We start from the raw sequence: 21,776 nt of genomic DNA on the forward strand, positions 1-21,776 counted from the left end.
TTCCTTTGTGAAGTAGGAGCTTTGATTATCAATCTATCAATCGGATCTGATCCGCAACTGTCCATGGATATTAACGTCCCCGGCACAGGCAAAGTTCCCACGCAAATAGCAGGCGATAAACATCTGCTGTGTGTTGTTTGACAAAGTTGTAATCTTTATTTTCATTCTGTAAGGAGATCTTATAAAAAGATCAACTTTCTTTCTTTTTTGAACTTATTGTAATGGCTAAAATGGTAATGAGTTCATCACCAATGAAAACATCAACTTTTGACCCCAAACAGAGACTAAGTGCTACAATATGTGAGGGTGGTGGGAGCCACCTCTAGAGGCCATAGGAGCCACCTCTAGAGTTCGTATTGCATAGCGATACTGGAATATGCCAATTATCATGACGTGATAAGGATGTTGCCTTTATAAGGTAGGGTGATTGTGATGCCCAAGTGTGGATAGTCCTACATTACAAAATAAGTAAAAATTTTAGTGGCTTAAATAGGTAAGTATAAGACTCAAGTGTAACATCGGCTAGTCGATTTTGTTAGTGAATTGAGCTAAACAACGCGTTACATTTAGTGGGTCACATGGCTTACACGTACCAATAGACCCGGGGTGTGATGCATCATAGTCGAACTTCTTAATATTGTATGTTAAATTAAGTATTGGGTTAATAGGCTGTTACTCGTTAACCTTAATCATATTTGTATGGCTATTTATATCTCTCTTGTTATCTCAATAAACAACAATTAGGGTTTTCTCTATTTTCTACATGGTATCAGAGCATGAAACCCTAGCCGCCACAAATCCTCATTCAAAAACCCTAGCCGCCGCCGCCTCTTCTCCTTGCCGCCGGCACTACCGCCACAATGCCGCCGTCGCTACAGTGTTGCTGCTACAGTGCCCCCCTACAGCGTGCTGCCTATTCCCTCGACATCTCAGTCTTCGAACTGATGAGATGACAATTGTATCCCTCGATATTTCAGTCATAGAACTGATGAGAGGAAGAGTGTCTATCTCACGTTGTTAAGATATTTCACTTTTATTCTTGTTTCATTCAAGAAACAAGATTATAAAAATTGAACCTTTGTGCAAACAAAAGCTAGGGCTCTCTCCCTCAGGTGATCTCGCCTACGCGGCGTGAGGGCATGACTATCTACCACTCTGCCTCTAATCCTACTCCTGATCTGCTCTTGGTTTATGTTTCAAGAACGGATCTCTACTACTAATCTGCCTATTTGACTACTATCTGTCTCCTATTGTTGCTAAAAAAATGACTACTACTTCGATGTCGGACATCTCCTCCTCTACTACTCCTTCTATTGTTGCTGGTGAGACCTCTGCGCCCAAGGTAGTCTTGGGGACTACTATTAAATTGAATGGTGCAAACTATCTGCTCTGGGCACAAGCTCTCCACATCTTCATTGGCGATCAGAGCAAACTACCACATCTACTGGCATCTCCACCCCTCACCACAGATCCTACCTACAATACCTGGCTATCGTCTGATTATTGTGTTATGACTTGGCTTCTCAACAGTATGGAAGCACAGATCAGTAGCAGTGTTATGATCGTCTGATTATTGTGTTATGACTTGGCTTCTCAACAGTATGGAAGCACAGATCAGTAGCAGTGTTATGTTCTTAACCACTGCGAAGGAGATGTGGGACTCTCAACAGTATGGAAGCACAGATCAGTAGCAGTGTTATGTTCTTAACCACTGCGAAGGAGATGTGGGACAACCTGAACATTATGTACGGGAATGAGAAGAATGCCTCCCGTGTATTTGAGATCTAGTGACTGTTTGCACTCAAACAGGGAGATAAGTCAGTTCCGGAGTTCTTTGGTGAGTTGAAGGGACTGATAGATAAACTGAAGATGCATCAACCTGCAGTAGCTGATGCAGCGATGCTGTTGGGATATCACCGCGACCTGGTAGTGTCCAAATTTCTTTCTAGATTACACCCTACTTTATAGTCCCAGGTGAGAGGATAGATATTGGGTGGCGATACCATTCCCTCACTGACTGCTACATTCTCCAGAGTCATGCATGTCTCTACTGGTGTTACTTCTGATACTACTACACCGTCTCCACCTACAATGGATCAGTCTGCCATGTTCTCTAGTCGAGGCAGAGGCCGCGGTCGTGGTCGTGATTCAGGGGGAGGACGTGGCTCCTTTGGTGGGAGACAAGGTGAATCTGATAAGGGCTCACGTTAGTGTGGTCACTGTGGGAGAACCAAACATATTTCTGAGAAGTGTTGGGAGAAGTTTGGTCGACCTCAGTGGGCCCAGGTAGCTGACGCCGAGTCAACTCACTCGTCTATTTCTGCTACTACTTCTGGTGGTCCAATTGTTATTGCTACTATTATTCAGATTTCTCAAGCAGATTATGAGAGGTTACGCCAGCTAGAACTCTCTCAGAACAGTCACTCTGCTACTCATGCATCCTCTTCAGGTATGGATGCTTACATCGCTTCTTCTCACAAACCTTGGATACTAGATTCTGAAGCCTCATCCTATATGACAGGTATAAAGGATCACTTTGTATCTTTACATCTTTCTGCTAAGTTTCCCGCTATCCGGATTGCTGATGGTACACTTTCTCCAGTTCGTAGTGATGGAGTAGTTCATGCTACTTTATCTTTAAAACTAACTGATGTGTTATACGTTTCCAAATTCCCTGTTAGCCTATTATCCATTAGCAAGTTTACAAAACAAAATAACTGTAAAATCACCTTCTTTCCATCTTATTGTGTTTTTCAAGACCTAGCAACTGAGATGACGATTGGTTTGGGGCATGAGCAAGGAGGTATGTACTATTTGGATGACAGTGTGCCAGAGACTGGTCTTGTTGCATCACAGCCTGAATCTACTTTACTGTGGCACTGACGTCTGGGTCATCCTTCCCTACAAAAACTTAGATCGGTAGTTTCTATTAAGCCATCTATTTCCTCTTTAGGTTGTGAGTTGTGTGAACTGGGTAAGCACCATCGTGCTACTTTTCAGAGTCGTGTCGATAAACGCAGTAGCTCTGCATTTGAGTTGGTTCATTCTGATGTCTGGGGTCCTTATCGTGTTCCCTCTGTGAACGGTTTTCGATATTTCATTATCTTTGTTGATGATTTCTCTCGCATGACATGGCTTTATTTGTTAAAACAGAGGTCTGAGGTCTCGCACGTTATTGAGCTCTTTTATAATGAAATAAAAACATAGTTCTCTGCTTCTGTTCGTATTCTTCGTATTGATAATACTTTGGAATATATGAAAAATGATGTTTCAAAATTTTATGCTCTTAATGGTATTATTCATCAAACTTCTTGCTCTCACACTTCATAACAAAATGGAGTTTCTGAGAGGAAGCATAGATATATTCTAGATGTTGCCAGAACACTGATGATACATATGAATATTCCAAAGTATTTGTGGTCTGATGTTGTTCTCACTGCCTATTATTTGATTAATCTCATGCCTTCTTCTGTCCTTGATGGTCTAATACCATTCAATTATCTTCATCCTCATAAAAAATAATTTTCTATGATTCCTCGCGTCTTTGGTTGTACATGTTTTGTTCAGGATTTGACAGTTGGTTTGGATAAGTTGTCTTCTAGATCTATTAAGTGTGTTTTTGTTGGATACTCTCGTACTCAAAAAGGGTATAGGTGTTATCATCCGTCAACCAGGAATTTTTTTGTGTCTGCTGATGTTACCTTTTTTGAGTCTATCCTATATTTTTCCTCTGGTTCTACTACTGTTAGTTGTCCACATGTACCACTACCTTCTTTTGCTCCTACTACTATTCCATTACCTGCTCCTGTGGCTCCTGCACCGAAGCCTCTACTGACATACTCTTGCCGCACAAAAGTACATGCTCCTGACTCTGCTCCTACTGACACTTCATCTCCAATTGCCGGTCCATCTCATATTGAGACTTCTATTCCTTCTGACTTGGATATTCATATTGCTCTTCGGAAAGGTAAACGGTCTTGCCCGAAATATCCGATCTCTCTTTTTGTCTCTTATGATCATCTCACCCCATCTTTTCGTCAGTTTGCTTTGTCCTTATCCACTGTATCTATACCCAGGTCACATGAGGAAGCTATGTTAGTACCAGCCTGGAAGCAGGCTATGGATGAGGAAATGAGTGCACTGCTTTCTAGAGGGACTTGGGATTTGGTCTCTCTTCCTACTGGAGAGACTGTGGTTGGTTGAAAATGGGTGTATACCTTGAAATATCTCCCCGATGGGTCTGTAGACCGATATAAAGCTCGTCTGGTTACAAAAGGTTATACCCAGACATATGGCATTGACTATTTTGAAACCTTCTCTCCCATTGCTCGTCTCAACTCCATCAGAATTCTTTTCTCTCTAGCTGTTAATATGGATTGGGCGATGCACCAACTAGATGTGCAGAATGCTTTCCTTTATGGTGATTTGGACGAGGAGGTTTATATGGAGCAACCTCCTAGGTATGTTGCTCAGGGGGAGAATATTATCTACAGGCTGAGGAAGGCCATCTATGGGTTAAAACAGAGTCCTCGCGCCTGGTTTGATAAGTTCAGCAAGGTTATTTCTAGTGTTGGTTTCTAACGTTGTCAGTCTGATCACTCTGTCTTTCTTCGACGCACAACTACTGGTTTGGTTATTTTAGACGTATATGTTGATGATATTTTGCTAACTGGGAGTGACTCTGTTGCCTTAACTGAGACTAAGGAGTATCTAAACCGTCATTTTGTCACTAAGGACATGGGAAAGCCAAAGTATTTTCTTGGGATTGAAGTTGCATATCAAAAGCATGGCATGTTGTTGTCCCAAAGAAAGTATGTGCTAAATTTACTAGAAGAAACATGTCTCTTGGAATGCAAACCTGCAAACACTCCAATGGAGGTAAATGTTGATTTGTGGCGTGATGATACCTCTTTACTAGATGATGTTGGACGATATAGGAGACTCATTGGGAAGCTAATATATTTGACAGTTACCAGACCTGATATTACTTTTGCAGTAAGTGTACTGAGCAGGTTTATGCACAAACCTAGAGAGGTTCATTGGACAGCAGCTCTGAAGATTTTGGCATATGTCAAAAGTTGTCCTGGCAAGGGATTGCAATATAAGAAGCATGAGCATACTCACATTTCGGCTTTCTCTGATGCTGGCTACGTAGGAGACATGAGAGACCAAAAGTCGACCTTAGGATTTTGTACTTTTGTTGGAGGTAATCTTGTGACTTAGAGAAGCAAGAAACAAGATGTAGTATCACGATCTAGTGCAGAGGCCGAATATAGAGCAATGACTCACACTGCTTGTGAGATGGTGTGGCTACGAAAGTTTATGACAGAGCTTGGTTTTGTTCAGCCTAGACCCATGCCAATGTATTGTGACAACCAGTCTGCCATTTATATTGTACAGAATCCTGTGTTTTATGAGAGGACAAAACATATTGAAGTTTACTGTAATTTTGTCAGAGATGCTTGGGAGAAGAAGATAGTATCTCTCATATTCACTCCGTCCTCACAGCAACTTGCTGATATTCTTACCAATGCTACTTCTTCAAAGGTGTTCTCTACTATATGTGACAAGCTGGGTATGATGGATATCTATGCTCCAGCTTGACGGGTAGTGTTAAATTAAGTATTGGGTTAATGGGCTGTTACCCGTTAACCTTAACCCTATTTGTATGGCTATTTATATCTCCCTTGTTATCTCAATAAACAACAATTAGGGTTTTCTCTATTTTCTACATTGTATTTCACAGACATCTTCTTTGCACACAAAACAAATCACAACCGAGGTTTTGATACCAGATTGTTAATACAAGTACACAATAAGGCAGAAATAATTACGAAGAACAAGCAAGAGAATAAACGACAAGCAATCGCAAACATAGAGATTTATATGGTTCATCCAATTTGGGCTACGTTCATGGCAGAGGCATTGAAAAAAATTCCACTATCAAAAGAGAAAAGAGTACAAAAACAAGGCAAAAACCTAAACCCTCAAACTCTCATTCTTCAATCCTCAAAGAAAAAACTAGATCAGAAAATGGGTATCCAAAACTTGATAGGAGTGAGACCAAAAGAAAAACGAATGGCTGAGATTAAATCATCAAAAACTACAATCCGCGTTGTAACCATCGATGGTCAAACATGACCGTCGATAATCTCCTACAAGCAATCGATGGTTCAAAATCCCCTATTGTTCACTGTAGCCCATCAACAATCGAAGTAACCATCGATGATCTCTCATTGACCATCGATGATCCATTGGCTGTTTTGAACAATCAGATGGTTTTGAGGCATAGTTTTAACAAACTAATTATACCTACCAAACATTTCTAGTTAATATTAAATATTATACACTTATTTAATAAATATCAAACATATTCAATTTTAAATATTTTTAATTTAAATATTGAAATATATGTAATTATAAATATTATTTGATAATTTTTATACTTAATATTATTTAATCTTATTTAATCACTTAATATAATTTATTTAGTTTAATATTAAATATATTTATTATTTAGAATTTCTTAAATTTATAACACTATTTAGATATTTCATATGAATATTAAATACATGGATATAAGAAAATATTAGATAAGAAAAATAGTGAATATGTAAATATAAATAATATTTAAAAATTTATCTAAGAAAATATTAAATGATTTAAATATTCATTTTAATTATTTAATATATTTAATTTTAATACTTTTTAATGAGATTCTTTAAATATATTTAATACATTTAAAATGAAATATTCTTTAACATTTTATACTCTTTAATATTTTTATTATTATTAATCATTTCTATCCTTATTTTAATATTATACATTTAATATTTTAATATATTTTATTTTAAATATATTTATTAATTATCATAATATATAAATAATTTATTAAATATACTATTTATATATTTAATATTTATTTAACTAGTAGATAAGAAATATAGAAAATTCGTAGTATTAAATATAATTAATTCATATATTAATAGTAAAGTATCAAATATTCCATATTAAATAGTTCTATATTTATAGTGAATGTTTGACAAATTGTTGTATTATATTTAATGTTTACATATTTAAATATACATCTTACAAGTAAATTTTAATCTTAAAATTATAATTATAGAAAATTACTAATTAAATAATAATTATATTTTCTTAATAACTTAATAAGATAGTAGGTATGCTTGTTAATAGTTGCTTAACATTTAGTCCAAGAATCCAATCAAAAGCTTAAAAATCGTTCATAAAAGTCGAAGACTTTAACAAAAAAACTCCTAGTCTTAATCAGAATACTAGAATGTAGGATTCTTAGACAACAATCCTAGTATTACAAAACAATCCTGAACAAGTAACACCCCCTAAGGGAATCACTTAGAACATCAAGGCTCCTATCTTTTGCTGGTAGACTACAGTTAATCAAATCAGTTTTGTATAGTATGCAGATTTTTTGCGGTAGCATTCTCATTCTTTTGCTCAAACATAGCTGGGCATTTGTGCTCAAGCAAGACTCAATGTGGGTTAAGCGGATTCATGGAAAATACATTAAAACCTACGATTTCTAGAATATTGAAGCTAGATAACAGTTTTCATGGCAGTTCAAAAAGATCCTAATTAAGACTTATGAGTGGATGCTCAGACATTTACTGGAAAGGAGAGAAGCCTTATTTCAGCACATCACCAGCTTACTCTTTACTTATCAATCCTGGTGAAAAGAAGGCTTGGACAAAATTGGTTTGGAGTAGTTATACTATATCAAAAACATGCTGTGGACGCGTTTGTCTTCAACACGTGGGGGCCACCACGAATCAAAATTACGGCTTCGTGCACGTGAAGAGATCAGGGAATCTCTCTCAGAGCAAGTGCAGCAAGCTCCCAGTTGGGAGTCCTAGTCAGCAAGCTCTCAAGAGCTCTCAACCTTTTTGGAATAAAAAATTAAAAAAGTAAGCCTTGGGAGGCACTCATTCTTTTATGGAGCTCCAACAAGCTCCTAGTTAGGAGCTCCAACAATATCAAAAAAAACCCCTCTTCTATTTTAATATTTTACCCATTACTTTTAATTATATTTAAACCTCTTGTATTTTATTTCTAACCGTTGGATACGGCCTTCGAGGGAGCGCACACGGTCTTCGAGGCAACCCACGGTCTTCGAGGGAGCGCACACGGTCTTCGAGGTAACCCACGGTCTTCGAGGGAGCACACACGGTCTTCGAGGTAACCCGCGGTCTTCGAGGCTGGGCACGAAGTTCGAGGTATCACAAACTTTGACCGTCAACCGACTGATGCCTATAAAATTCGACGGCTTCTCTCCTCAACCCATCATCTCTCAGAATAAAATGTCTAGCTCATCTAGCTCTAGCGATGATGAAATGATAGAGACGTTCTTTCTTATGGGAGCTGCTGTCGTTAAGGAAGAAGAACAAAAGAAATGTTCAACTTCAGTTCAACACAAACGACGTATCGTGCTCCATCGAAACCGACTGGAAGGCCACAATCGGTTATTCCAATATTATTTTGCTGACGCACCAACCTATCCTCTTTATTATTTTCGTCAAAGGTTCAGAATGAGGCGTTCGTTATTCCTTCGAATCCACGACGCAGTCGTCGAACATGACAAGTACTTCGTCCAAAAGAGGAATGGTGCTGGACAGTTAGGACTATCTAGTCTTCAAAAGATTACTGCAGCTATGCGGATGCTCGCATATGGAGCATCCGCTGACTCCGTTGACGACTACGTTCGGATCGGTAAAAGTACGTCGCTTGAGAGCGTGAAGAGGTTCGTTCGATCGATTATCAACATCTTTGGAGAGGAATACCTTCGTGCACCGACTAATGAAGACGTTGCACGCCTGCTCGAGGAAGGCTCACAACGAGGTTTTCCTGGTATGCTTGGGAGCATCGACTGCATGCACTGGACATGGAAGAACTGTCCAACTGCCTGGCAAGGTATGTATACTGGACATTTTCATGAACCCACAATTATTTTGGAGGCCGTAGCTAGCAAAGATCTTTGGATATGGCATGCCTTCTTTGGACTGCCGGGGTCTCACAATGACCTTAATGTTCTACATCGTTCACCGGTTTTCGCACAACTTGCGGAGGGAAGAGCTTCACCGTGCAACTATACTGTCAATGGCCACGAGTATAATATGGGATACTATCTCGCCGACGGGATTTACCCAGAGTGGTCCACATTAGTGAAGACTATTCCAGCACCTCGAGGAAACAAGCATAAGTACTTTGCTCAACAACAAGAAAGCGCAAGAAAAGATGTTGAGCGAGCTTTTGGCGTGTTGCAAGCTCGATTTGCGATTGTTCGTGGACCAGGACGTTTCTGGCAACCTTGTGTGCTGAAAGATATCATGACAGCTTGTATCATAATGCATAACATGATCGTTGAAGATGAACGTGATTGTCAATTGGACAACAACTTCGACTTTACCGATTCGGTACCAGTCGTTGAACCTTCTCATGTGCAGACGGTGCCTCTAACTGAGTTCATTCAAAATCATCATCGGATCAGGAACACGCAAACACACAAATCACTAAAAAATGATTTGATCGAGCATCTGTGGCAGCTTAAGGGATCCATCGCTGAGGATTAAGTTTCTTTATGTCTAATGTAATTTCAGAAAAGGAGTTCTAGTTGTTGTACTATGCCAATTTTATTTTTAATAAAGTAGTTGTTTTCATTCAATGCTAAAATTTTCAATTTCAAGTACAATCATAAATCTAATATAAGATAATATTTGATAATTAGGAAGAACTAATGAGGATGCGATGCGAGTACAATATATGATAATTAGGAAGAACCCTTGGACATCCACCTCTCCAATATCTCTGCCTGACGCATTTCAAAGTATTGTCGTTGAACTAAATTGAGTGTTGATTGGTGATGACGCAACTCAACCCAGCAATGGTCAAACACGAATGGCTTACCATAAAGGGATTGGTATAATTCTTTTACTTCTGCAGTCTACACAAGAGTTAAATTTAGAATAATCAAACATATAAGTTAAATATTTACATAAAAACATATAAGTTAAATATTTACCTGGTCAATAATTCCCGTACCAGATCTTTGTCTTCCTTCAATCTGAGCAACGCACCCGCAGAACTTGTTGACCGACAGTTGAATCGTTGACCAACGGTGCATCATTTGGTTTGGTGTGCGACTCGTTGGATCGGTGGAGTATTGGATAAAGTAGTCGTTAGCTCTGTGCCAGAACTTATCTTTGTGTTGCCCCGTGCCTTGGATGGAGTCTTGGCTCGTGTTCAGCCAAGCAGACACAAGAAGCTTATCCTCGTGGACAGTCCAATTTTCGGACCGCGTGTAAGCCTTCTTCTTCTTTATGATCGGTGTTTCTTGGGATGACACTTGTTGTGTTGCGGATTGTGATAACTCGATGGGATGACCTTCTTCTACGACTTCTGTATAGAACGGTGAGTATAAGGTCGATCCTTCACCGGTAAGGGGGCGCGAATAGTAGTTGTTTTGGGAGGGATCCATGAGATTTGTAATTTGATAGGAAAATATAGAGTTTTTTTTATGAGAGAGTTGTGTGGATTGTGAATTGTGGATTGTGAATTGTGAATTGTGAATTTATAGAGGTTTTTTTACTGTTCAACAGTAAGAAAATGGAGCTCATAACTGTCATTTTCATAACTCAACGGTAAGAATTTTTTCGCTCAACGTTTCATTTTTTACACAACGGTACATTTTTTCACTCAAACGTTCATTTTTTCACTCAAACGTTCATTTTTTCACTCAGCTGTCCAATGAATAAAACACAATAAAAAAAAATCTTCGTCAAAAACCCCGAACCCAGAGAACTGTCCACGAATTTCCCCCCAAACCAAAACCTCTTCATTTTCCCCCAAACCCATGCCTCTTCTTCTTCTCCCCAACCCAAACCAGACTTCAAAAACCCACGAACCCAGAGACTGAACCACCGCCGACCATCGGATCTCTGGCTCCCCAACCCGCGGCCTCGGAGACTCAACCACCGCCGCCCATCGGAGTACAGACCAGACGCCCGCGAAGCTGAAGTCCGTCGCCGCCGATCTCATCGATTTGAGACAAAAATGTTCGATTTTTACTTCAATTTTGTGTAGATCTGCGAAGATTACTTGTTGGGAGGGTTTTTTTGTTAAAGTTAGGAGCTCCCAAGCGCTCCACAAATTTGTGGAGCGCTTGGGAGATCGGAAGCTCTCAGGAGGCACGTCAGCCTTGAGAGCGAGGCTTGGGAGGGTTTGGAAGCTTGCTGGAGGGGGGAAGAAGTTTTCCATGACCACGTCAGCCTTGAGAGCTCTGAAGAGAGCTTGCTGCCCTTGCTCTCAAAGGCCCACCATATATCCTCCTCCCTCCTATAAATAACAAATTGATTTGTTAGCCTAGGGTTTCGTAGCGAAGTGAAGGGGTGCAAGAAGGCCTTTTTTGCGGCTGTGGTTGTTTTTCGGCAGAGCAAGGACAGAGGCAAAGGCTGTGTGCAGGGTGTTGAAAGAGAAAAACAGAGAGATATTTGTGTGAGAGAGAGATTATTTGAGGGTTTAAATTGTGAGAGTTGTAAATCCATTTGTATTCTTTTTCTCTCTCTAATAGTAGATCCCCCTCCTTGCCCCATGGACGTAGGCAGTTTGCTGAACCACGTAAAATTAGTTTGTTTGTCTTTGTGGCCATTGTAATAGTTTTTAGGATCACTCGACAAGTCAGTCCTAGAACTGATAAGAGGAAGAGCCGATATCTCATATTGTTGAGATATTCGCTTCAGATTCTTGTTTCCTTGGTGAGACGAGAATTCTTATTGGGATCTTTCTCTCTTATTGTGTACCAAAAACTCTGTCGAAATTTTCGCTACGCACAACAAGTGGTATCAGAGCTCGGGCTATGCTTGAGCTATTTGGAGGAGTAGATCAAATTAGAGGTTCGTCTAGGGCTTTGTTTGGTGATAAATGTGAGATCTTTTGGTAAAGACTCTATCTTTTCAGTTTTGGATCTATTCTTCCTTCGTTGGTGCGTTGAGAAAGATGTCGGGGAAAGAAGGTGCTTCGGGTGTCGAGGGTGGTGCTTCTAGCGCGAAGACCATTCAGAGTTTGAATATCCACTCTATGAAGATAGATGTGGAGAAGTTTAATAGCACAAACAATTTTGGATTATGGAAATGCAAGGTTTTGGATGCGCTGAACGCGCATAATTTGGAGGATACATTGGAGTTAGATGGCAAGCCAGATGACGTTGAAGAGAAGGTTTGGAAGAAGATGAATGGAACGGCGTGTGGTGTGATTAGATCTTGTTTGACTCAAGATCTAAAATATGATGTGATGAATGAGACTTCTGCGAAGAAGATTTGTGAGATTCTCGAAAGCAAGTATCTGACAAAGAGTGTTGAGAACCGTTTGCATTTGAAGAGGATACTTTATCGTTTCCGGTTGAAGAAGGGAACCTCAATTAGAGATCACATGAACACCTACACAAAGCTTCTTGCGGATTTGGCGAATGTGGATGTCATAATTGAAGATGAGAACAAGACGTTGTTATTGTTGAGTTTCTTGCCCGACAAGGAATATGAGACCTTCGTCCTTACTCTGATTAATAAGAAGGTATCTCTTTCGTATAGTGAGGTCACTGCTACACTGGTGAATTATCTGCTTCGGAAGAATGATAAGGAGACTTCGACTGAGTCGGTAGCAGAGGCGTTAGCCGCAAGAGGGAAGGGTTCAAACCGAAAGAATTAGAAGTCACAGTCTAGAGTAGGAAAAGATCAGTATGCTTGGTGCAAGGAGACTGGTCATTGGAAGAAAGACTGCCCAAAGCTCGACGAATTGATGAAGAATAAGCAGAAGGGAAAAGGAAAGCAACCATCATCAGAAACAAACATCGTATCGGATGCTAATATTTCTGACTCCTCTATTTATTCGCTTTCTATCAGTCCTACGTGTAGCTATTCGGATGAATCCGAGTGGATGTTGGATAGTGGTGTGACCTATCATGTGTGCCCTAGAAGGGAATGATTCTCCAGTTTTGAGAAGCTGGATAGTGGTGTGATGTACATGGCTGATAACCGTGCATGCCAGATCCTTGGGATAGGAAGAATTCACATCAAAATGTTTGACGAGACTATTAGAGAGTTAAATGATGTGAGATATGTTCCTTCTTTGAGAAAGAACTTGATCTCGATTGGAGCTTTGGTTAGATAGGGTCTGAATGTTCGAATTGAGGACATAGTTCTCAAGATTGTGGAAGACTCTCGGATTGTGATGAAGGGTGTCAGGAGGAATAAGCTGTATTACTTGACTGGAGGTATAGTGGCAGGTGGAGAACTTGCGACTTCTATTGATTCGACTAGACTATGGCATTTGGGGATTGGCCATTCCAGTATTGATTTCTCGCATAGATTGAAAGAGGGTGTGAAGACCTGCAGTTTGAAATCCAGTGAACATGTTGATGTGAGCAAGAAGACCGAGGTGAAGTTTGGCACCTCTATTCACCGTGCTAAGGGTCGTTCAGGAGGTGTTCACGTTGATGTTTGGGGGCCTTCCAAGGGAGCATCATTGGGAGGTAATAGACGTTTGGTTTTCTTTATTGGTGACTGTTTTAGACGTGTTTGGGTTGCAACCAAATCCCCTATGGATAAAGTCCTAGTAGTCTTTAATAGTTTGAAGAAGTGTAAGATAGATAGAAAGGTAAAGGTACTTCATTCTGGTTTTGGTAGGAGGTACAAGATGGACCTATTTCTGTATTGGAGCCGAGCTCACGGTATTTCGAGACACTTCGTTGGAAAGGAAATCTTGGGGCAACTAGATAGGATAACAAATTTGGAGAACCATGCCTTGCTGGAGGAGGATCGATGTTTGTGGTTGAGCAATGGTTTGCAGAAGAGTTTCTTGATCGAGGCTTCGATATATTTGGGTCATCCTATTAAAGAGTTTTCAATTGCTGTGTTTGGAGGTAAAACTCTATTGGAAGATAGGTCTGATTGTGTCACTTTAGTTGAGGCTTCGATGAGGGAGTTAATTGACTCTCAGCAGGTGAAGAGTTTTGGACAGACCTTAGATGTATCGCAGCGGGTAGAGTGTGATGCTACTTCACATTGGGTGAAGATTACTCCAGATCATACTGTATTATTTGGGATTCCAACTGAGGTGACACAGCTTAGGGATCATTTGGATTTAGGTGCAGATGATGAGTTGGGTTTTGATTCGAGTGCAGTTGGTAGACGTAGTTTGGATATGACCATTGGTTCACCTCAGGTGAAGGTGTTTGAGGCTATTGGAGGTGCTATCAGCCACAGAGTTGATGATATTGGAGAAGGATTGCGAACTCTTCTAGTGGATTGAGGCTTTTGGAGGCCATTTGGGTGAACTACGTAAGGCTTGATTTCTTGGGCAAGAGGATACTTAGGCAGTTATTTATGATGCAGCCGGTTTGGATTGTTGATTTTAATGGGGATGAGATCGATTTGTGAGTTGATACCAACATTTGAAGAGTGTTCGCATTCTCATTTGGATTCTTGACTTGTAGTGGATTGAGTCTGTTGTCGTAAATTGTTGCACTTCGTACTGGACGCAACAAGTGAGACATTTGGTTTGGTTGGTGTCGGCTCAGTTTTGGGAAAACTTCACCGAGGTGGAGAATTGTGGACGCGTTTGTCTTCAACGCGTGGGGGCCACCACGAATCAAAATTGCGGCTTCGTGCGCGTGGCGAGATCAAGGAATCTCTCTCAAAGGCCCACCTGATATCCTCCTCCCTCCTATAAATAACAAATTGATTTGTTAGCCTAGGGTTTCGTAGCGAAGTGAGGGGGTGCAAGAAGGCCTTTTTTGCGGCTGTGGTTGCTTTTCGGCAGAGCAAGGACAGAGGCAAAGGCTGTGTGCAGGGTGTTGAAAGAGAAAAACAGAGAGATATTTGTGTGTGTGAGAGATTATTTGAGGGTTTAAATTGTGAGAGTTGTAAATCCATTTGTATTCTTTTTCTCTCTAATAGTAGATTCCCCCTCCTTGCCCCGTGGACGTAGGCAGTTTGCCGAACCACGTAAAATTAGTTTGTTTGTGTTTGTGGCCATTGTAATAGTTTTTAGGATCCCTCGACAAGTCATTCCTAGAACTGATGAGAGGAAGAGTCGATATCTCACCTTGTTGAGATATTCGCTTCAGATTCTTGTTTCCTTGGTGAGACGAGAATTCTTATTGGGATCTTTCTCTCTTATTGTGCACCAAAAACTCTGTCGAAATTTCCGCTGCGCACAACACATGCTTTCATATTTTGGATAGTTTGCCTAGATAAACTTCCTACAAGAACTAAACTGAAGAGATATGGCATTATAGGGAATGAGTTGTGTCCTATTTGTGGATTGCAACCTGAATCTAGAGTCAACCATTTGTTCTTTTTTTTTCCTACTTCAATGTGTGGTCTTCAGTTATGAATTTTGTTCAAGTTCATTTTATGCGAAGAAGAGGGAGTGATGCTCTTGATTGGATGAAACAAAAATGGGAAGCAAAATTAATGGTCTTCAATTAAGAAAGCTTCAGCAGCAGCTTGTATATATCACTTGTAGATCATGAGAAACACTTTGTTTTTCCAGCAGAAGCTGCTAACGTACAGCGGAAGAATGTATCCTGATGATACAATTTGACATCAAAATTATTTGTAGCAAGATCTCAAGGATACAGGATACTAAAACAAACCGTGATTGGTGCTCGGCAATGAAAATTGAACTGGTTTTTGTTTCTAAACGCAGGAATTTGTAATGCGTTTTGAATTTTGCCCATCTCTTGGAGTTGATAATTAACCTGAATTAGGTTGGAAAGGTTTCTTTTTTTGTTGAGCTGGTGCATCCTCATGTTTTGGAGGATGACATAACCTCGTACATATTAACAGTTTTGTTCTCATTTGCTAGTGGTATGTTGGGGATGCACAACCCCCCTGATGCGATTTGGAAATAGAGATTTAGGAGAGAAGAGAGAAAAACAACCAATCTCAAACACACAAGATTTACGTGGTTCGCTTCTCAATGTGAGAAACTACGTCCACGGCCGCCGCAGGAGAAAAATTCACTATTTTTCGTCTTAATACATCATGCCCTAATCAACCCTTTTATAGACTTAAGGGTTTAACAAGTAAACAAGGAAACAGATCAAATCAGGTTAAAAAACGAATCTGGGCCAAAACCCGACTCCGGTCGACCGCAGCACCACGTGCGGTCGACCGCGACGAATCCTATTCCTGATCGAGCTCTCTGGACTTTGGGCGGTCGACCGCAGCGCCATGTGCGGTCGACCGCGACGAAGACAAAACTCTGGACTGCTCTCTGGACTTTGAGCGGTCGACCGTAGCGCCACATGCGGTCGACCGCGATGAGCTCCTGGCCTGTGCACCCAGCTGTGCACGACGTCGGTCGACCGCCGCGCCATGGCCGGTCGACCGCGATGCAGAAAACTGTCTCCTTCATCGTTTTGCTTGAACTTCTCCATCGTCGATCCTGTTCCTCCTGTTCCAACTTTGTTCCTCCTCTCTTCTGAAGCATAGGGCATGTCTGATAGTTAGGCTTCACATATTATCACAATGTAGGACACTCTTCTCACTTTTCTGTCCCAGCTCCTCCAAGAAGCCCTGCAACCATATCATCTCCTTGCTTGCCTCTGTCACAGCAACATATTCAGCCTCTGTCGTTGATAAAGCAACGATCTTCTGCAACTGAGAAATCCAACTAATAGCTGTAGAGCCCAAAGTGAATACGTATCCTGTAGTGCTCCTTCTCTGGTCTATCTCACCAGCATAGTCTGCATCAACAAAACCCTGCAGAACTAACTTGCCTCTTCTGAAGCATAAACAGTCATCTATCGTACCTCGCAGGTATCTAAGAATCCACTTCACTGCTTCCCAGTGTTGCTCTCCTGGATCTGACATAAATCAGCTCACAGCTCCCATTGCATGGGCAATGTCAGGTATCGTACATACCATGGCGTACATAAGGCTTCCGATGGCTGAAGCATAAGGAACCTTAGCCATGTAATCTTTCTCTTCATCAGTCTCGGGGCACTGCTCCTTAGTCAATCTGAAATGACTAGCTAACGGTGTGCTGACGGCCTTAGCACCACTCATCCCGAATCTCTCAAGCACCCGTCGAATATACTCGGCCTGAGATAGTCGTAGTGTGCCTAAGAGTTTGTCTCTGCTGATCTTCATTCCCAATATCTGCTTTGCTGTGCCTAGGTCCTTCATGTCAAACTCACTCGACAGCTGCTTCTTCAGCTTCTTGATCTCTCTCATGTCTGAGCCGGCCACAAGCATGTCGTCGACATATAGGAGCAGGATGATGTAACTCTTGTCAAACTCTTTGACAAAACAACAATGATCAGCATTGCACCTGGAGTAACCGTTCTTTGCATGAATCCATCAAACTTTTTGTACCATTGCCTTGGAGCTTGTTTTAGGCCGTACAAGCTCTTCTTCAATCTGCATACCATCTTCTCTTTTCCCTTCTGAGTAAACCCCTCTGGCTGCTGCATATATATCTCTTCCTCTAGATCACCGTGGAGGAAAGCTGTCTTTACATCTAGCTGCTCGAGATGTAGATCTTCAGCTGCAACAATACTCAGGACTGTTCTGATGGTAGTCAGTTTGACTACTGGAGAGAAGATTTCTGTGTAATCAACTCCTTCTCTCTGCTGAAATCCTTTAACCACCAATCTGGCCTTGTATCTCTTGGAACCATCATGTTCCTCTTTGATTCTGTACACCCATTTATTGCTCAAGGCCTTTTTCCCTGTTGGTAGCTTCGCAAGTTCCCATGTATTGTTGGTGTCCAATGATTTTATTTCATCTTTCATGGCGAGCTCCCACTTGCTCACATCATCCACTCGAAGAGCCTCATCATAACTTTCTGGCTCTCCACCGTCACTCAAAAGTAGGTAATTGAGATGATCTCTTGGCTGTAGTGATGGATACTTAGGATTGGGCTTGGGAACTCTAGCTGACCGCCTCAACTCTCTAACGGGCGAAACAGTCTCTATAGGTAGTTGAGATGAGCTCTGGGCTGTAGTGATGGATACTTTGGATTAGGCTTGGGGACTCTAGCTGACCGCCTCAACTCTCTAACGGGCGAAACAGGCTCTTCATCTTCATCTGCCCCCTCTGAAGTGGTCTCATCCATCATCTCTTCTTCTTCATCAGAACTAGCTTCGGGATTGCCTCCACCTGAGGCATCATCTGACTCAAAATACGTAGGATCACTCTGCATCGAGCTAGTGGGCTGAACTGCATCACGGTCTTTGTAGAGGACTGATTCGTTAAAGACCACATCCCTGCTTCTGATGATTTTCTTGTTCTGCTCGTCCCAGAACTTGTAGCCAAGCTCATCGCCGCCATAGCCAACAAAGAAACATTTTAAGGACTTAGGATCGAGTTTGCTTCTAGCATGATCACTCAGATGTACATATGAAACACATCCAAATACTCTCAGGTGAGAGAGATTTACCTGCTTTCCACTCCATACTTCTTCAGGTATTTTGTGCTTCAAAAGCACTGATGGTCCCCGGTTGATTAAGTAGGTAGCTGTGTTGACTGCTTCTGCCCAGAATTGCTTTGGAAAACCTGCTTGTAACCGCATACTTCTGGCTCTCTCAGTCAATGTTCTGTTCATGCGTTCTGCTACGCCATTCTGCTGGGGTGTACCTGGCACTGTCCTCTCTAATCTAATGTCGCTGTCATAACAGAACTTCTTGAACTCTGAGTCTTCATACTCGCCGCCGTTGTCAGAACGAAGCTTCTTGATCTTCAAACCGGTCTCGTTCTCAACCATAGCCTTCCATCGCTTGAAGACTTCAAACACTTCTGATTTGTGTTTCATGAAATAGACCCAAGTCTTCCTCGAGTGATCATCTATAAAGGTCACAAAATATAACCTTCCACCGGTGGATGGAATTAATGCTGGGCCCCACACATCTGTGTGAACTAACTCAAGCTTCTCTTCTTTAGGAGTTCTGCCAACCCTTTTGAAGCTTATTCTCTTTTGTTTCCCAAGAATGCAGCTTTCACATAGGTCAATATCAGCCGATCTCAAACCTGGTAACTTCCCGTTCGATTGCATAACCTTTAGGCCTTTGCTACTCATGTGACCTAGCCTCTGGTGCCACAAATTTGGGTCTTCACTGCCTTCAGCCACTGCAATGGAACCTCGTGCATCTATCGTCATGTAGAGAGATCCCGTCTTCGTACCACGGGCAACAACCATGGATCCCTTTGTAACCTTCCATGTATCACATGCAAAGGTTGATATGTATCCCTCTTTCGCCAATTGTCCTATGGAAATCAGATTTTTCCTTAATCTAGGAACATGTCTCACATCACTCAGCTTCCATGTAGACCCATTGAGCTTGATTTGCACGACTCCTTTGCCAATAATATCACAAGGCTGATCATCACCAAGATAGACTTTTCCTAGGTGTCCTGAAACGTAGTTCTCAAATAAATCTCTATTTGAGGTAGCATGAAACGAAGCTCCTGAATCCAGCACCAACAATTCAGTTTTGCTCTCCAACGAACAGATTAGGGCATCATCTGATTCTCCTGAGGCCACGTTCGCTTCAGTATTGTTTTCCTTATCCTTCTTGGGTTCTCGGCACTGATTCTCATAGTGGCCAAACTTGCCACAATTCTAGCAATCGATCTCCTTCTTGCCCTTGCGGTTCCTGGACTTTGGCCTTCCGTTCCTCGAGTTAGATCTTCCTCGGCTACTCCCTCTATTTCTGTCAACGCCGACCCTGAATTAGAAATCTCTTCCTCTTGCCTTCTAATCTCCTCAGTCATAATCATGTCCACCACCTCTGAAAACTTCAGTTTTGATTTGCCACATGATCCGTTGATCGAGATAACGGTACCCTTCCAACTGTTGGGCAATTGACCAAGTATCAAGAGGGCTTGGATTTCATCGTCAAACTGAATATTGACCGAGTTTAGTTGATCCGTGATCTCGTTAAACTCGTTCAGGTGTTCCTTGAATTTCTGGTTCTCGGACATCCTCAAATTAAACAGCTTTTTAATGAGATGTACCTTATTCGCCGCAGATGGCTGCTCATACATACTGGACAACGCCGCCATGACATCCGCCATCGTATTCTGATTCTTGATGTTGAACGCTACTGATTTAGACAAGGTCAACCTGATCGCTCCAAGGGCCTTTCGATCCAATAGCTTCCAATCCGCATCTTTCATATCCGTCGGCTTCTCTCCCAATGGTAGGTATAAATCCTTCTGATAGAGGTAGTCATCCATCTGCATCTTCCAGAACCCAAAATTTGTTCCATCAAACTTCTCAATCTTGGATGTTTCCTTCTCAGATCCCATTGTCTCTGACCTTAAATCGCTCGCGCCGAACCTGGTCGCTCTGATACCACTTGTTGGGGATGCACAACCCCCCTGATGCGATTTGGAAATAGAGATTTAGGAGAGAAGAGAAAAATAACCAATCTCAAATACACAAGATTTACGTGGTTCGCTTCTCAATGTGAGAAACTACGTCCACCGCCGCCGCAGGAGAAAAATTCACTATTTTTTATCTTTTTTACATCATGCCCTAATCAACCCTTTTATAGACTTAAGGGTTTAACCAATAAAAAAGGAAACAGAACAAAACAGGTTAAAATTCGAAACTGGGCCAAAACCCGACTCCGGTCGATCGCCGCACCACGTGCGGTCGACCGCGACGAATCCTATTCCTGATCGAGCTCTCTGGACTTTGGGCGGTCGACCGCAGCGCCATGTGCGGTCGACCGCGAAGCTGACTGCAGACTGGGCTTGCTCTCTGGACTTTTGCCGGTCGACCGCAGCGCCATGCTCGGTCGACCGCGATGAGCTCCTGGCCTGTGCACCCAGCTGTGCACGACGTCGGTCGACCGCCGCGCCATGGCCGGTCGACCGCGATGTAGAAAACTGTCTCCTTCGTTGTTTTTACTTGAACTTCTCCATCGTCGATCCTGTTTCTCTTGTTCCAACTTTGTTCCTCCTCTCTTCTGAAGTATAGGGCATGCTTGATAGTTAGGCTTCACATATCCTAACATGGTAATAAGATTTTCTTACTTACCATAAAAAATTCAAGTGAAATTTAGTTTCATATTTGATAAATACTTGGACAATTAAAAATCATATCCAAATTTGGAACAATAGAAAGAAATTCCAATCCGGTATTGAAAGAAATGAATTCAAATTCGAACACTTTAAACAAATATAAATGTGTGTTGAATCTAAACCAAAACTTGAGATCTAAAACCATATAGCCATGATTAATTCAAAGAGATTAACAAGAATCTAAAAGGGCGGAAGCTTATACCTGAATCCATAGAATAAATCTTGATTTGGGTTTCAATGATCTTCTAACCTTAGGGTTTCTCTAAATCCGAATTTCTCTAGCTAGATGGGGGTGTAGAGAATTAGAGAATGTAACCCTAGGTTAGGGACCATAACCCCTTATTTATAGATGTTGTACTTTTGTAATTTAGCCCCTCAATAAATCACAATTACAACCTGGTATCTGCACATATAACCCCATGACTTATTTAAATACCAAATTAACCCAACTTAATTGATCACTTTAGTGGGTTATCCTGAAAGATAGCAATACACATTTATTTAATCATATGTGCCCACAAATAGATTTATTAGATTAAATCCAACAATCTCCCACTTGGGCACCATATGATTCCTTAAATTGTGTATAACCTTATGAGCTCAAAAATTGCTATCACTGAAAATGTATTTCCGAACAATCTCGTCCATTGA

At 41.3% G+C, this 21,776-nt stretch overlaps 2 protein-coding genes across 2 annotated transcripts; both read left to right on the forward strand.

Annotated features, from left to right (window-relative positions):
- LOC109835036 (uncharacterized mitochondrial protein AtMg00810-like) lies at positions 4,372 to 5,223 on the forward strand. Its single transcript, XM_020403035.1, has 2 exons — positions 4,372 to 4,573; positions 4,643 to 5,223. Exons 1-2 carry the CDS (start codon positions 4,372 to 4,374, stop codon positions 5,221 to 5,223), a joined length of 783 nt encoding a protein of 260 aa, XP_020258624.1.
- Positions 8,516 to 9,605, forward strand: LOC109835037. The gene has a single exon (XM_020403036.1). It carries the CDS (start codon positions 8,565 to 8,567, stop codon positions 9,603 to 9,605), a length of 1,041 nt encoding a protein of 346 aa, XP_020258625.1. The 5' UTR covers positions 8,516 to 8,564.

Source organism: Asparagus officinalis, chromosome 3 (assembly GCF_001876935.1).
Source record: "Asparagus officinalis chromosome 3, Aspof.V1, whole genome shotgun sequence".
Taxonomy (NCBI): Eukaryota; Viridiplantae; Streptophyta; class Magnoliopsida; order Asparagales; family Asparagaceae; genus Asparagus; species Asparagus officinalis.

What these genes read in the sequence shown, in the direction of transcription:
- LOC109835036 (XM_020403035.1), top strand. Translation starts at nt 4,372, where the DNA reads ATGGATTGGGCGATGCACCAACTAGATGTGCAGAATGCTTTCCTTTAT. An exon ending in CAAGGTTATTTCTAGTGTTG is followed by an intron (nt 4,574 to 4,642) that starts GTTTCTAACGTT and finishes TGGTTATTTTAG; the next exon opens with ACGTATATGTTGATGATATT.
- LOC109835037 (XM_020403036.1), top strand. Translation starts at nt 8,565, where the DNA reads ATGAGGCGTTCGTTATTCCTTCGAATCCACGACGCAGTCGTCGAACAT.